The sequence below is a fragment of the Astyanax mexicanus genome, chromosome 16 (assembly GCF_023375975.1).
Source record: "Astyanax mexicanus isolate ESR-SI-001 chromosome 16, AstMex3_surface, whole genome shotgun sequence".
Taxonomy (NCBI): domain Eukaryota; kingdom Metazoa; phylum Chordata; class Actinopteri; order Characiformes; family Acestrorhamphidae; genus Astyanax; species Astyanax mexicanus.
Window position 1 is genome coordinate 14,077,347 of NC_064423.1, and position 17,297 is coordinate 14,094,643.

General features: G+C 37.0%; 1 protein-coding gene across 1 annotated transcript; it reads left to right on the plus strand.

Annotated features, from left to right (window-relative positions):
* The first annotated feature begins 1,266 nt into the window (after nt 1-1,266).
* Nucleotides 1,267-12,077, plus strand: tmem161a (transmembrane protein 161A). The gene is made up of 12 exons (XM_015606706.3): nt 1,267-1,375; nt 3,697-3,800; nt 3,897-3,983; nt 4,088-4,185; nt 4,466-4,622; nt 5,046-5,197; nt 5,282-5,342; nt 5,448-5,591; nt 5,928-6,041; nt 6,813-6,987; nt 7,953-8,049; nt 9,759-12,077. Exons 1-12 carry the CDS (start codon nt 1,373-1,375, stop codon nt 10,052-10,054), a joined length of 1,488 nt encoding a protein of 495 aa, XP_015462192.2. The 5' UTR covers nt 1,267-1,372; the 3' UTR covers nt 10,055-12,077.
* The last annotated feature ends 5,220 nt before the right edge of the window (nt 12,078-17,297 follow it).

Consider the following 17,297-nt stretch of genomic DNA (forward strand, 5'->3'; position numbering starts at 1 on the left):
TTTACCAGAGCTGCAGCTTAGGTCACACTGATCAGTGATGTTCTGCTTATCAGAAGTTTTCTATCCGTCTAATATAATTTTTTTTGTTCTTGATTATCATCACCAGTGGTTAATCCCTTAATTATTTATAATGGCTATAATGGTATGAAAGGATGGCTCTAGAGTGAGGGTGCTCCATTCCATACTTTTGGAATGAGCTGTGGAGTTGGGGATGAAGTGAGGTGCTGATTACCCACAGAATGCAATCAAATGCTTACAGCAGTGCTCCAATATCTAGTAGAAAGCCTAATGAGATCCTAATGGGTGGCCACAACTTATTAAGTGATAATTAAGTTGTTGGGATGACTTATTAAGGGGGTGAAAACGACATATTTGAGTCCCGACCATATACATTTTCCATAAATTGTGTTTATGCATCAGGATTAGGGGTGTGCCATATCATATCATACACAATAAAAGTGCCAACATTTTTGAATATCATGAACTATATTATAGCCTGAAATATCAGCCACCCCTAATTATGATGAGGGTACTCATTTTTTGCTATTTTTAAGTAAGGGGAATTCACAATGCTGTAATTTCTCAAGATACATCTACTAGAGACAGATTCTATCTGTCCAGTGTAATTTATTTTACTTCAACATGAACATATTGAAAAAAATATATGGAGTGCATAATTGATATCATGACATTCTGGATAATTTACTTCTGTTACAATCTGATGAAAGTTCTTGCATTTTTAATATCTTAGTTAGAGGTGTGCAATATGTATGCAATATTAAAATTCAATTTTTATCTTGTTGTAGTAGTGTATTCTTGATTTTTATTTTAATTCAATGTTTTGTCATATCATCAAGAGTATTGTTTTCATAAAAATACAATGAAATATCATGGTATTATTTTAGAGTCATATCGCCCACCTCTAATTCGGATCTTATTCACACGCTTTATCAAGTCGTGGCCACAGATTAATTTTTATATCACGTATTTTTTTTACGTTATTCAATTTATTTAAGGCTTTTTAGTTAGGCTTACTTTTTTACATCATCATGTGTATTATTATTAAACCAGCCAAACGTTTAACTCCTTCTAAACTCAGCTGTGATTTCGTGAGAGACAGCACCTCGTGTAGTTCAGTTCAGATTCTATTTCTGTCCACCTCCCACCACGTGCCGCCACACTCTCAGCCAATCAGCGTTTTTTTACGTGTCTCTCGGCCAATCATAACTCAGAACTCCTGCGAGTCCCGCCTTCTTCACCGTTGACCTCCACAGGAGGAGAGCAGGTCGCAGATGTCAATCAAACACTCATTCAGCTGTTCCAGGAGCGGTGAGCTGCACTGAACCTCGCTGAGTACTGCGTCTAATCCAGCATGGTGAGTTAAACTCATGAAAACCTGCACATAATCGCTGTTTTCTGTGTTTATTACGCAGCAGTGTTGCAGCGGGGGACTTTTATTGTGTGTTAGCGCCGCTAAACTGCAGGCTGGCTAGTGTTAGCGTGCTAACTGAGTCAAATAGCTAGTTAGCTTAGCTTAGCTTACTGGCTGCACTGAATGAAGCAGTTAATAGAAACTGTCAGAAGAGTTCACCGCAGCGAATTAAATGCATTGTTTAGTCATTTATTTGACCGGTTTGTTTGTTAATTAAGATGCAGACACGGGACACGTTAACCTAACTGTTCAGTAGTTTGGCTAGGCACATGTATAGTTAGTAAGTTACTTAACTAGCTTAGCTAGCAAATAAGCTAGCTTAGATATTACCTAAGTTAACTAGCTATGTCAGTTAAATGTTAATTAGCTAGCGTTAGCTACATAACTAGCTAGTGTACACTAGCTAAAACGTATATAATTTACTAGCTAGATTAACGTATATGCCCAAACATTTGTGGAAACCCCTTCTAATAAGTGCATTCAGCTACTAAATCTAACTACCTTAAGTTAAGCTGCAGCTATTGCTGACACAGATGTGCATAAATGCACAGAGACACACTATGTAAAGAAACATTGCCAACAGGGCTGCAACTGATGATTATTTTGATAGTCGAGTAATCTAATGATTATTATCATTTTATATTTTAGATTATTATATTTTTCGATTGGTCGATTTGTCAATGATTTTCTGCCAAGTCCTCCACCTCTAAAAACTGTAGAAACAGCTGAAGATGAGATTTAAAAGGCATTTAAATGTCTAGATGTTGTGTAACCTTGTAAAATACTGATATTTAGTGAGTAAATATGTAATCTGTTGTGTTTGGGCACTTTTGGAGACACAGACTAAATTGAGTGGAACATGTGTGAGCCATTTACCTATTTCCCATTGTGCTTCTGTTCCCAGCACTTTGTGTAATGCAGTACTGCTACAAATTAACGAGTAGTCAACAATGAAATTTTTAATTGACAATTTAAAAAAAAAATAATTGACATTGCTGATTATATCGACTAATCATTGCAGCCCTAATTGGCAACAGAACTAACCTAATAGGTCTCAAGAAAAGTAGCAGATACACACAAGCTCCTGACATCATGCTGCCTTATTCCAGACATGAGCTGGATGGGTATAAAGTATGGAAAATCCCCAAGTATGGGGAAAAGTAAAATAAAACTCTGTTTTCTGGATTTATGGTTCTCCATTCAGTAATTCTGGAATAAGCTGTAAAAGTATAAGGTAATATAAATTATGTAGGTTAGGTAGATATGGTGGTGATCATCCAATATTTTGAACTCACCAATGCTCTGCTGTTGTCGCCGAATGCAGTCAAATACTTATGGCAATGCACCTAAATCTAGAAAAAAGCCTTAACCTGATAGTTGGGGCAATTACTCCAACAAAAACACACAGATAACCTTTTTTTAAAGCTCTTGATTATTTAACACATGGTGTATGAGCAAGTGTTTCAATACATGTAAAGATTTTCCTGTGGCTGTTTAAATTTAATTTTATTTTAAGGTGTGAAGTAAGACCTTTTACGTATCACATTAAAGTACAATGGCTATCTGTGTTAAATTTGCATTTGGTAACAGTGGGAAACTTTTTTTTTGAAGAAGCAGCATAACTACAATCGATAATCTGAAAGGTAACATTGAATTATGTTACAAATTGTGTTTGTACAATGCAGCTTATGCATTTTTGGTTTATCTACTTAACACACTAATTTAAAAACAAATTGACACATATTATTATAAGCTGCTTGATTACAAAAGTATAATAGCTCTTAAGCTTAAATTGCACATGAGCTTTAGGCCACCAGGCCCAAAACCCAGCCCTGTATTTGAGAATTTAATGCGTATAAGGATGCAGGGGTTACAATTTAATATATTGTCATACATTTAAGCGATTTATTTGTTTTATTTTTTTGCCAGAAGCCAAACAAAAAAACATTCTGAATGCTGAATACAGAATACTAGACATTGTCTAGGTTATAATACATTTTTCCATTCATTTTGCCAATAAAACAGTTTTACAAAACATATTGCGATGGTTCATTTTGAATACAGCCCCCATGTTTTGTATAGCATTCTGAAGTGATAGTCACACTTCATTCACTCAGCTCTTGACACCATCTGCAGCAACAACTCTGGTGATCTAAAACTCTTGTGCAGTCAAATCCTCACATCAATGCTCCAGCATCTAAAGGCCTTAATTCTTTTACATTAACATATGACCATATGATGTGTTTGTGTACTGTCTCCTGTAGGCGCTGATGGGAGTTCAGTTGGTGGTCAGCTTGCTGGCCGTCAGTATAATGCAGAAAATGGCCCCACATTACTCCTTTGCACGCTGGCTCTTATGCAACGGCAGGTAAGTTTAGAAGTTTTTGTGGATGATGCCATCTCCCATTGCTCCCTCTGTGAGTATCACCACTGATATTTATTTATTTATTCTTTCTTCTTACAGTCTCCTGAGGTTCAAACATCCTTCTGAGGGAGAGCTCTGCGCTCTGGCTGGCAAGCAGGTGCCCAACAAGTCCAGCAGGCGAGACAGGTGACAGCTGAGAAGCAGCATAATTCAAAGCAACAGCTGCTGCTGTCTTTGTAGAACCATGCTTTCTTTCTGGGTGTTTTTCCTTACTTGGTCTGTTTTTTCAGGAGGCAGAATGGCCACGGGGAGCAAAAACCACTCACGGTGCCGAAGGACATAGATTTACATCTGGAAAGCACTCCTGTAAATGTTTTAGATGCTCTGGGTAAGTCCAAACACAATTGGTCAAACATGTTCCAATGGGACAATGTGATTTTTAGTTGTCAATTTATTTATTTTTTTTCAAATTTAGTGAAAAGGGTTTTTGTAATTTTTCTCAAAAAAGATGAGCCAAACCATGCTTTTAAAACATCCCATACCCATCCCATTGTTACAGTAATAAACTTGCATTACTTCACCTCCTCAGGGCTTAAAAGTGATTATTATCTCTCGATGATCCTCCTTTGTTTTCTATGTTCATCTTTCTGATTATTTGTGTGTTTCAGTTCTGCGCTTCTTCGTTGAATATCAGTGGTTGATTGACTTTGCTGTGTACGCCATGGGCATTTACCTCTTCACTGAGGGCTACTACTTTGTAGTGGATGCCAGTAAAGAGGTCAACATCGGGGCCATCTGGTGTGTCCTGATGGTGTTCTTTGGACTGTATCCTTAAACCTTTTTTCATCTGTGTTCTTAAAAGGCTGAGGGATCCTGGTAGGCTGGGTTCCTACCTTTCAGAACAATCTATGCCGGCTCTCTTCACCTTACAAGTAATGTGTGCTGTGTGTCAAAACCTCAGTAATGTTATGTTTGATGCCTTATGCTCACACCAGCTCCGCACACATATAACATCATATCATTATCTTGTTAGTGTCAGTGCCAATTTTCAGAGGTGGTCTCTTTTAATTGCTGAACAATGCAGAGGGAGGAACACTGGAAGATTGACTAGACTTTATGATTGTGAACCTACAAAATGCTCTAATAGTAGTATTAGTTGAGGAATTTACCATTAAATATAGATAAGGACTTCCTCTCTGTATGTACTTCCTCTCTGTATGTCCTGTAATCCTTGACTTCAGTTCTCAGGAGAACTCTCCATGTCCTGATGAGCCACTATTTCCGCTCGGACGAGGGCGGTGAACGTTCTGTCTGCCTGGCTTTTGGGTTCATGTCTCTTCTCATAGCCATGCTGGTTTTGGTTGTGAAGGAGGACTATCTAGAGTTTGGGCTGGAGCCTGGTATGGCATGATTTTCCTTTCTTTAACACCAGTCTTAATTTTACATTACCACATTCCTTAAAAGTTCAATTTCTCACATTTTAGGTTTCACCAGTGTCTTCGACAACTTTGAAGTGTTTGCCAAACAGCAGGGTCTTGAGTGGTCGTAAGTATTCTGTGGTTTTGCAGGTTTTCTTGTGCTTGTACACACATCATCCATGCATTTTTGTACATATTTGTTTGTCTAAAGTTGATTTTTTATGTTTCTTAGAGTACCTTTCACCAAACTTGGAGTAAAGTTGGCCCTGGCTGCTGTTTGTGCCTTTCTTGGAGCTCTTCTTGCCTTTCCTGGACTCCGCCTTGCCCAGACGCACTTGGATGCTGTGCAGATGAACAGTGACCGGCCAATCATTCAGTGAGAAGTTCTGGATTATGTTTAAATAAATTGGGAACATAGTCATGTATCTGAAATGAGCAGAAAATAAAAAACTTGAATGGCCAGCTAAAGATCAGGGTCAGACTGGTTAAGATGGTTGTCCATTTTAGCTAGTGACCATGATTAGTCATTATGATTTAGATTTACCATGCTGGTTAAGCAAGTATCTTACCATTTGTAGGGCATGTTTTCTCCTGATGTTTTCTCCTGATGGTTATTTTTACCGGTTTAGACCATCTGTCTTGAGCTGGAGTTTGTTGCAGGGTTGTTCTAATGTTTTACCTTTTTTTCAAATGTTTTTTTTTTTTTATTCAGAATCCTCCTACACACCAGTTTCCTCTCTCCACTGGTCATTCTTGTGATGTGGGTAAAGCCTCTGGCCCGTGACTTCTTGGGGAATGCTCCTATGGGAAAGACGTCAGTCACTTTGTAAGTGTGTATTTGTATATACTGGACTTTTGGACCGTTTTTATCTTTTCCATATTAACTCTTATCATGTATTAACCAATTTCCTAACCGTACCTTAGCCTAGCAGTACAAGCAATAGTAGTTATTAACTTCTATTAGTTAATATGAACAATTATTAGTTGTCAAACTCAGTATGACCTCATATATATTTATTTATTTACGATTGCAATATACTTTATTTTTATTCTTAGCATTATAACATATATATACAGCTTTTGAGTAGGTGCGTTGGTATTCATGTAGCAAGCTTGCAAATAAAACTTTATGGCCAAAACACTCCCATATGAATGCATTAAAACGTTTTATATATTGAAATGTCTTATGTATGCATTGTTTCACACACTACCCAGCAACAATTTAAACACCCTAACCACTGCTTAGCAACACCACCACAAACAAAAAGTTGCTAAAGTTTAGCAAAAACCATAGCAACTGCCAGGCAACACCTACATCATAGCAACACCTTAGAATCCACTTGGCAAAACTTTAGCAATGGACTCCTTTATTGAACAAACCTCAGCGTCTGCCTATAAATACCTTATTAACCACTACCTACCAGCAGCGCACACTATAGTTTCTTACTGTATATATTTAACATTTCAGACACAGTTCAGCTGTAGTCCATATTTAGGTTGCTAATATTAATGTTAAGTCTGTTCCACATTGCCTTACTGTAACTCACAAAAGCCACTAACATACAATAAACAATTTAAACACTTGTATATTTTCCAGGATTTCCAGCTCAGTCTTTGACTCTGTGCGGCTGTGGACGATTGTGGTGTTGTGCGTGTTAAAGCTGCTGCTCACCCGTCACCACCTGCAGGCCTACCTCAACCTTGCCCCCAAGTGGGTGGAGCAGATGAAAAAGGAGGCGGGGCGTATAGCTGCAATTGACATCCAAAGAAAGGCAAGACCTACACCATTGTTAGCTTTTATAATATTGGTCTGTGCTTCTAGGCAAACATGAGAGCGTATCTGTACTCTGGCTGCTCAGATACTTGTTGGAACTGAATAGAACTTTATTTGTGTGAGTGTAATGATGATATAATGATGAACGTCCCTTTCACTGTAATAATGTAAGCAGGCTCTAGTACCCTGCTGAGCTGTGTCTAGCCTTGATATAAGATGAGATATGGAGGGTTATAGAGGCGTACAGGTTCCGCATAATATCACAGATGTTGCAATTTACCCTGTAGATTCTTCACAACCAAAGGTTACCAAAGCAGGCATCTCATAAATACTCAATTTCTGATACATTTGGCATTCTCCTGCTGAAAATTACCAGTTGGAAGCTCTGTGGCAACACGTGGCTGCAGCCCCAGCTGTTGGTGTCTTTTGTATCAAAACATCACATATGATGGCTTTCCAGATTATCACACCAGAGGTTGAGGCAGTGTGTCACTTTAAAGCATGGGCATTATTGAAGTATTTACCATAAGGCCCAACTGTCATCTGATCCCAAAAAAAGCTGAATTTCACTTGAAGATGAGTAATTTCTAGGTCATACCAGTCTGTGTCTTGGTTATGACACACTAATGCAAACTAAGGCATTGGTGACTGCAGTTTGTGAAAATCATCATCCTGTTTTCTTCTTAACGTTTTTCAACTGGGCAAAGTATCACTTAATGCACTGTAGAGGCATATCATGTTAATAGCAGTTAATGATTTTACACCAAGAGGTGCACTACCCAAAAGTAGCCTCTGAGAGCCTTTTTATAACTGATGGCAATGGGGGAAGCACGTGCGTCCTTTTGTGGCAAGGCCCAGTGTCTAATCATACACTGAAGTTTGCAACAATCTGTGGTGTCTAAGGTCTTGTTGTAGTGAATTTTAGGTTGTTCTTCATTAACTGACCACCTTATCTTTCTACAGGTTACCCGTGTATATTGTTACCTGACTGTAGTGACTCTGCAGTACCTCGTACCCGTTCTGCTCATGCTTTTCTCAACTCTGGCCCTCAAGTCTTTAGGTGAGTTTTCCTTCGCTAACAGACCGTTATTTGTCATCAGTTGTTCTCACAACAACATTTAATCTTTTGATTTGAACAAATCCTATATTTAAGGCTGCCCAACTGAGTTTTAAGCAGAGGAAAGTGGCTTGAGTTGTAGTCTGTTGGCAGATCTTTTGCAGCACCAATCAGAATCATGGTGGTTAGATCGTTGTTTAATGTTAGCAGACCGTTTGGAGGAGGCAGAAGGCACACTGCAATCAGCACTAATGTCTAACTGGGAGAAAAGGTGCTATTAAGGTGTCAGAGAAATCTGTACGCCTCGGTAAATGTCGGTTGACAACACCTAACCACACATTCTGTGTCCAGCAACTCCTGTACAGCTGCCATAACCTCTATACACTGCATCAGAACATGACCCGATATTGTACCCTTCATTTAATGGTATAATTTCCATTTTATTTAAATAAAATCAAAACTTAACTACTTCACCAAATTACAAGCATTTTGCAGGTATTTCTATAAAGCAATCAAAGCTTTAGATAATTATTTTGGTTTAAGTTAGTTTGTTAAATGATATGCCAAAAGAACTAGTATAGTGTTCTATTACCTCCCATGGAGGCTGCAATCACCTGCTGAATATGCATGTTGGGTAGGTTTGTAATGATAACTAATTTTTTTGGACAATATATTGTCCCAAAAATAATTGCGATAAACTGCGATAAACACAACAGGCATTATTGAAGTATTCGATATCTATACAGGGGCTTGCATTGAACCTTTCCACATTTTATCAGCTTACAACCACAAAATTAAATGTATTATATTGAGATTTTAAATGATGAATCAACACAAAGTAGCACCTAATTGTGAAGTGAAAAGAAAAGGATGCATGCTCTTCAAAAATTTAGTCAAATAAAAATCTGAAAAATGTGACTTTTAAAAGTATTCAGCCCCCCCCTATGTCAACCCTCTATATCTCTACCAGCTTTGCACATCTAGAGATTTTTGCCCATTCATCTTTGCAAAATAGCTCAAGCTTAGCCAGGTTGGATGGAGGGCATCTGTGAACAGCATTTTTCATGTCTTACCAGAAATTTTGACAGGACTTTGACTGGGCCATTCCAACACATGCATATTCTTTGATCTAAACCTTTCATTACACTGTAGCTCTGGCTGTATGTTTAGGTTTACTGTCTCGCTGGAACGTGAATCTTCTTTCCATTCTCATGTCCTTTGAAGCCTCCAAAAGATTTTCTTAAAGGATTGCTCTGTACTTAGCACAAAGCAGGTAGAGACATACCCCAGAAGACCTGCAGCTCTAATTGCAGCGAAAGGTGGCTCTACTAAGTATTGATATATATTTGATATACTTTGCACGACAGATTTTTCTTTGATTCAAATTTTGAAAACTTTGTATCATTATGTTCCAGTTCCAGTTCACGATTATGTGCTACTATGTGTTGGTCTATCACTTAAAAATCAACTTGAAATGGATTGTCTCATTTATCTGACACCCACTATCAGATATCACTCACAAGATAACGCCTCACAACTTATACAGGTGTAGGCGTTGCCAAGCCAGACACCTAACTTTTGACTTTTGACCATGACTTTTGATGGATATTATTTGAATATATTAAATCTGCTGTGTATATTATTTATCATGCCTGTTTATGCAAGTTTTAAAAATAAACTAAGACTGTCTCTGATTGGCTCTACCCCATCAGGTGACTACTCATGGGGTTTGGGTGCTGAGACTCCAGGTGTGACCCCTGCACCTATCCTCCCGACCGCGGCGCCAGCATTACCGAGAACAGAGGATGAAGATGATCTGGAGGACATGGAGGAGGACATCCAGGCCACTGTCGCCCACCTGTCCGAGGCTTTCACTGCCCTGCGTGCCGTCCTCACGCCCATCTTCTTCAGAGGGCTCTTCGCCTTCCTCACCTGGTGGGTGGCCGCCTGCCAGCTCATCAGCAGCCTGTTCGGCATCTACTTCCATCAGTACCTCATGCAGAGCTGAAGAGGCTTCAGGCTTTTCTAGGCTTGGAGCACAATGCCTAGCTTGTCGAGCTGCTGACCACCACCTGCACACACGGCTGTGCTATGAGCTCCAACATGCTAATGCAGAACACACTGAGCTCTCTAATGCCCCGAGAGACTGATAGTTTGGTCTTAAGTGAAGAACTGGAGACGATGATGTCTTTGGTTTGAAATAAAGGGATTTATTGGTATGGTTTGGATACTGTGCTCATCACTGGTTCATCATCTTGATTTGTAGCTTCCTTTTCTTTTTTTTATTGGAACAAATGAATTGTCTACTGAGTTTGCTGAGGCATGTTTTATCATGGTCAAACTTTTATTTAAGTTGTTTTATATTGCACTCATTTTAAAAAAAGTAGTTGCGTCCAGAATGATTAAAGTGTCAGATTGCAATGTTATTCGGAAGGAAGATAGAGGAACAATAAATAATTAATGAAACTTAAACTGATATAGGCAACATTTTATTGAGATACACAAACACCATGCATGTGTGTCTCAGGATGGCAAATGGATCAGTGTAGAGTTGTGCAGGTTTCTAATAGGTATGCAAAATGATATTGAAATTATATCAGTATCGGACAATACTCCCCCTATCACTTTCGATGCCCCAAAACCAGGAGGGTGAAGACTAGCGCATGCCTCCTCCAATACATGTGAAGTCATCCACCGCCGCTTTTCGAAGCGCAGCGACTCGGTTCTGATACATCAGCTCACAGACGCAGCCTTCTGCTGATCGACATCACCCTTTGGAGTAATGAGGGGAAAGAGCACCATCGACCCACCCAGAAATAGCAAGGCCAATTGTGCTTTCTCAGGGCTCCGGCAGCTGAAGGCAAGCTGCATGAACAGGATTCGAATCAGCAATCTCCCGATCACCATCAACAGTTAAAAAGTTATACCCTGATGGCCCATATGGCCCTTAATATTATAGCAATATTTCAGGGTATTTATTGATAATGATATTCAACAATTTTGCCAATATTATTGCATATGATACGATATGACACAACCCTTACATTTAGAAAAGGTAGAATCACTGGTTGCAGGACATCATTAATGAAAAGTTGAGCTCTCAAAGTGCATGTAATGAAGACTTAAGGTGATCTGACATTGTACAAAATTGCCCTCCACTCCACGATAGCAGGCCATTGGATGTTTGACTTGTGAAAAGAAAGCGTACACACTACTTCTGTATGTTTAGCTTAGTAATTTATTAACCATATCAGTCTAAATGTTTAAACATTTTATTGTTCCTGGTAACCTCTAGATTCCCTCCAAACAGCATTGCAATGCAACAATTCCTTCTCGTTGCAATTATTTCTTTTGTTTTGACGAAGTGTATATCTTTGTGATAATCATAGTTTTTCTTTTTCCCCCCACAAAACAAATGAATTAATTTAGAAAAACATACAGCTTCATTCATGAGTTTGGTGGTGATGTCTTTGATTGGATGTGATGTAATACTAAGTGCCTGGTAACTCAGGGAAGTGAAATCAGATACGGTATCTACTCTACCAGCATGCAATAACTGATAAACTGCTTTATTTCGATGCTGTTGGCAAACACAGTTAAATGCAGTCATTCTGAATCACTCCCTGTTTTTTTAACGTAAATGATTATGATGTATTAAAGCTTCTGGTTTCCTTCATGCAGTATTTCTCCCTGCGGGATGTGCAGGTTTTGCTGCAGAGCTGAATTCACTGTACCTTACTGTATTTAAAATATCAAGCAAATGCAATCAAAGTTTAGTAAGAGGCAGCAGTAGAAGTACCTCAGATCTGATCCTGAACATTTCTCATTTATTTATTAATATTTATCATGTCATCATGTCATACACACTAATTTTAGAAGCGATGATCTGTTAAACGGTACAGAAATATTTGTTTCTTTTTTTTTTGTTTTTGCACTGATTTTAAAATAACTGATCAATGGAACGCATGGTGTGACAAAACTGGGTGTTGCTGGGATTGTGTTTTATTAAAATCCAAAAATGTTTAAAGTTCCTTTGTATTTGCATTGCTTTATTTTATTAATAATTTGTACAAATGATGCAGAGAAGTACAGAGTAAAACACCTTTACTATATTTACTGTTACATTTATTTCGTTGTGGACATTAACCACAGTTCATGTTTTGTTTGGTCAACTTAAGTTTAGTTATTAATAAACGGTACCAGTCAAAAGTTTGGTCCTCTTATTCAGTTTTTATTTTACATATGTGAATACTGAAGTAATCTAGATGTATTCTATTAAGGGACACATAAAGAATCATCTAGTAACTTAAAAATGTTAAACAAACCAAAATAATTATCTTGTGCAACAGAGGTAACTCATGATCTTCCTTTCTTGGGTCGGTCCTGATGAAAGCCAATTTCATTGTAACGTATTTGATGGTCTTTGAGAATGCACTTGAGGATACTTTCAAAGTTCTTGTAATTTTTCAAATTGACTGACCTTCATTTCTTAGTCAATATCATTACTCAAACAGCGTTCTTCTTCTAAAAAGCCATTCCAGGTGGCTCTACTACATAAAGCTGACTGAGAAAATGCAAGGATGTACAAAGCTTTGATCTAAGAACCTAAAATATAAAACATATTTATGTAATCACAGGTCACTTACATTTGTGAATGTGAACTGTCAAAAAAATCGAATTTGAGCAACGTGGCTTGTAATGTAACGAAGCCTAAGAGCATCACGTGCTGTTATCAACACATCTATGCATTTTTCAACAAAACATGCTGCACATTACCATTGGTGGACAGAAATAAAGTAAATGTAGATTGTTACTGTCTTTTATGTATTTTTTTGTATCTTTACTAAATTATTTCTATTTTGGGTGAATTGGTACTTCATCTCCTCTAAATATTAAATCTCACAACTTGGGTTTGTTCCAGTTGAAATTTTCACCTTTTACTTGGAAATTCTGACATCTGAGTATAAATGAAATATAGCAGATTTTTTTTTTTCATTTTTTCTTTCTGTTCTACCTGTTCTTTCTTATTTCCTCTCCTGCCTTCTACCCTGTGTCCTCTGCTGTGTTCTTCCCCTCATGTTCACCCCTCTTTTCTTCTCTCTGTTCTCCACGTGTTCTGGTCTTTGTTCTGGGCTGTGATCTCTTCTGTTTTTCCTGCTGTTCTCCACAGGCCGGTGTGCAGTGTGCTTCTGTAGCAGGGTGTGTATTATGGTCTGCTGCGCTGAGGCCTGCGGCTGTTTGTCTGAAAATGGAGGTGATTTATGTGTGATGAAATTTGACTTCCACATAAAAGCAGACTGGATGGGGCGGCCGGCGGAGGGTCAGATGGTCAGATGGTCGTATGGCTGAGCTTTTTATTAGCTGCTTAAGTCTCATTGGAGACCTTTCAGACTGGTTTAATCACTGCCGCTGGATTAGGGCTCTGTTCTGCTGGGAGTTTGGCTTCTTGTATTTGGGGCATCTTATGGAAATGTCCATTTTTGTGTTTACACCTAAAAAACTAAAAAAAAAAAATAGAACAAGTTTTTTTTTTTTTTTACCAATTTAACATTCTTGAGCCAACAGTTTAGCAAGATTAGTTTTTGATCAGTTACAAAGTATTTCAAAAATGTAAAAGAATCATTATGCAGTAATCCATAACTCTTATAGTTTAAATGTTAGAAAAGAAAAAAACAGTTTTTTTTTTTTACTTTTTGCCATTCCAAAAGTGGACGTTTCTGTGGGATGATCCATTTATCAGTATTTTTCATCTATGTTTTTGTCTTTACCTTGTATTCTGGTACATTATATTAGTTGTATCTTGTCTCTGGCATGCAAAACCTTTAAATTTCCTATTGAGAAATGTTTTGACATTATGTGAATGTGTCAGTTATAATGCGCATAATGTGATGAATGGACCAATTGAAATGCTCTAAAATGCCTTGGAATTAATATCTTCCATTGAAGGTGAAGGTTTTGTAAGAGATAGGTTTTTAAACTTTTTTTTTACAGTGGTGGTTTTCAAGTATGATCATTTACATTGCTGTGAAAAAGCTTTTGCTTCCTCACAGATTTTTTTGCCCATCACATATTTGCCAAAAACATGTTGATGAGCCCCAATAATTTTGGGAAAATATTCTTTGGAAGGTGTTTGTCCCGTTGCATCTGCATTTCAGAAAGGGAACATCATACCAACAGTCAAACATGGGGGTGGTAGTGTGATGTCTGGGACTGCTTTGCTGCTTCAGGGTCTGGACAAATTGGTGTAATTAATGAAACCAAGAATTCTCCTCTTTACCAGAAACTCCTGAAGGAGAATGTACGTCTATCAGTCTGTGACATTAAGCTCTGGTATACTTGGGTTCTGCAGCAGGACAATGACCCAATACACATCCAGCAAATTTACCTTGGAATGGAATTGGAAAAAAACACAAAATGAAGGTTTTGCAGTGACGTTGCTGAATTAAACTATTTTGCAAAGAAGAGTGAGCCAAAATTCTTCCACAGATATATGAAAGACTCATTGCCAGTTATGCACCAGTAAAGTAAAGATTATATTATAGTATAGTATATATATTTTAGTAAGTAAGCTTTATTTATAAAGCATCCTTTACACAGCCTACACTGACCAGAGTGCTGTACATAAAAAGTCTAATGACTACACATAAATACATACAACCAACACATAGGTAAAAGAAATCACTTAAATAGCATATTAAAATAAGTAGCCTAACATAAAACAGAGAGAAAATAAATAAAAAAATGCTAAAACACAAATAAACTACCTTTAGCCTTCATATATTTGTCCATAACTAAACATAATTCAGGTCTGAAAGGGTTAAGGTAAATAACAAAAAAGTTTTTTTTTCTACAATTTTAACAGAATAAAACCTACTAATGACTATGAATAAATATGTCAAATAAATATAATAAAAAATAATTTGGTTTCTTGTTAAAGTTGTGGTCCCCAGGAGTCGCTTCACTAAAGTTACCACAATATGGATTTTGAATAGAAAATCACACTGATGGCATTACTCTACTTTTGTATATATTTGTTTCTGAATAAACTATGAAAGAAAATAAACTTATTTATTTTATATAAACTTGATGATGTGTAGTTTGATGTCAGCTGCAGTGTTTTCTGTAAAATGCATTTTTCATGAAAAACGTCACTTTGGTACTCAAATTACTGGAATAAATGCACACAAATGTAAAAAATAATTAAGTGGTAATTTCTGCATTAAGAAAATAAGAAAAGAAAAAAAACCTTTTTTGCCATTCCAAAAGTGGATGTTTCTTTGGGATTAACACAGAAACATCCTAACACTGAGTCACCCCAGTAACTCACTGATCAAAAGCAAGTTTGTATAAGTGAGTTTTTTAAGACCTGATTTAAAAACTGACAATTATAAGCATTATAAACATCAATTGATTATGTGTGAAGAACTTGATAAAGAATACAGAATGTACTTTTTGGCTGTTTAAATGGTACAAATATGGTACTTTCTGCTGTTAGGAAATACTGTGTACTTCAGAGGGAACATATCTTTATATATAGCCCTCTAAAAACACATATATCTTTAAGGGAACAATTATGAAAAGTGGACCTTTACACGAAAGTACTTACAGTATATCTTACCTCTGTTTTTTTTTGTTTTTAGTGTGTATTATAGTTATTTTATTCTGTACTTTTCTTTAGTTATAACAGATCTAGCATCAGCTATATTTTATGTAGCTATTTTAAGCACTTCATCAGTACAGCCTGTTTGGTCCTGTACGCACCCTTTACAGTAGTCATATATTTCATTTCCCCCATTCAGTCTGTAACGGTCAGACCGTCTCTCTCTGTTTCCCACGTTTGGACGGTGTCTGGGAGAGTGTGTGGCGTGATGGAGTGGAAGGCGACAGGGTTGACGTATCTATATAATCACATTCATTATGGGCATCTGCCAGGAGGCCCAGACTGAGGCCTACTGCAGCCTGAGCTGTTGCTATAGGGACCAGACTGAGGCCTATTGAGAGACCGGGCCCTGCAGACGAACCCTCGGCCCCCCGGGACCCGCCCAGACGTGACCCCTCAGCTCCCAATCCCCCCCCCCCCCCTCCCTCCAGCTGAGGGAGGACAGGGTGTGTGTGGATGAAGTGCAGAAGAGGAAACCCAGAATGCTTCAGGAGCTGGTAGAGAGGGAGAGACTGAAGGTGTGAGAGTGGAAGGTGGAGCTTCAAGTTCACCTGTACTGTGGAGCCTTATGATAATAATAATAATAATAATAATAATAATAATAATAATAATAATAATAATAATAATAATAATAATAATAATAATAATAATATGAAGAGCTGTTTTTATATAATATATTGTTTGAGTAGATTAGATTGAGTGTTTTTTTTTACTTTTGTACCAATAAAAAATTTAATACTAATTAAATGAGTCATTTATCAATACATCTACAGTACCAATTTAATGTATAATGAATAATCAATTCAATCAGTATAATGAAAATATGTCATCATCATCATCATCATCATTATCCTCATCTTCATCATTTTTCTGATTTTCTGAGATAAACCTTTAATTATTATTCTAGAAAAAAACACTCTTTATTCTTTCATTTTTATTACAACAGTTTTAAATAATTATGACACAAATGTATCACTATATAATGTATAATGCTTGATGTATAATTTAAGCACAATTTTAATAATCTTAAAAATGAGGCAATTATTATTATTATTGAATGTCTCCAACTCCTTCCTCATTTATACATTCAATCTGAAATAAATTATATAAGAGTGGAATCTGCAACATAGGCCAGTTTTTGGTAAACTACTTAGTCCAGTAAGTCCATTAAAATGCAATATTAATTAGATCTAATAAAATTTTATTAAATATTTATTTCTTAAAACAAAATATTGTGAAATTGTAAGGAAGTATATTGAGTTAGAGTAGGTTCCTTTCTTCAGGTAAAATGGACCTGCAGCAGTTTTTAGCTGAACAAGACATAATTTTAATATAATTGTATATAATGCATATTATATTGTGTGGTGTAAAATGTGCAGGGTCATCCAAAAGTCAGACAAAGCTCTTTTTATCTTTTAGCTGAAAATTAGGCGCTTAAATATGATATCCTAAAAAATGTTCCAGTACTAAAAAGAATGTTTTTCTCAATAATAAAACTTTCTTGTTAAATAGAAATGTTTGTTCAAAAGTCCCTGTTAACACATAGTTTATAAACAATCAGCTTGGTCTTATTAAGGATGAGTAAAATTTC

Bases quoted from the DNA above. Each gene is read 5' to 3' on its own strand.
- tmem161a (XM_015606706.3), top strand. The intron at 4,186-4,465 runs GTAAGTCCAAAC...TGTGTGTTTCAG, and splicing joins AAATGTTTTAGATGCTCTGG to TTCTGCGCTTCTTCGTTGAA. The intron at 8,050-9,758 runs GTGAGTTTTCCT...CTACCCCATCAG, and splicing joins TCTGGCCCTCAAGTCTTTAG to GTGACTACTCATGGGGTTTG.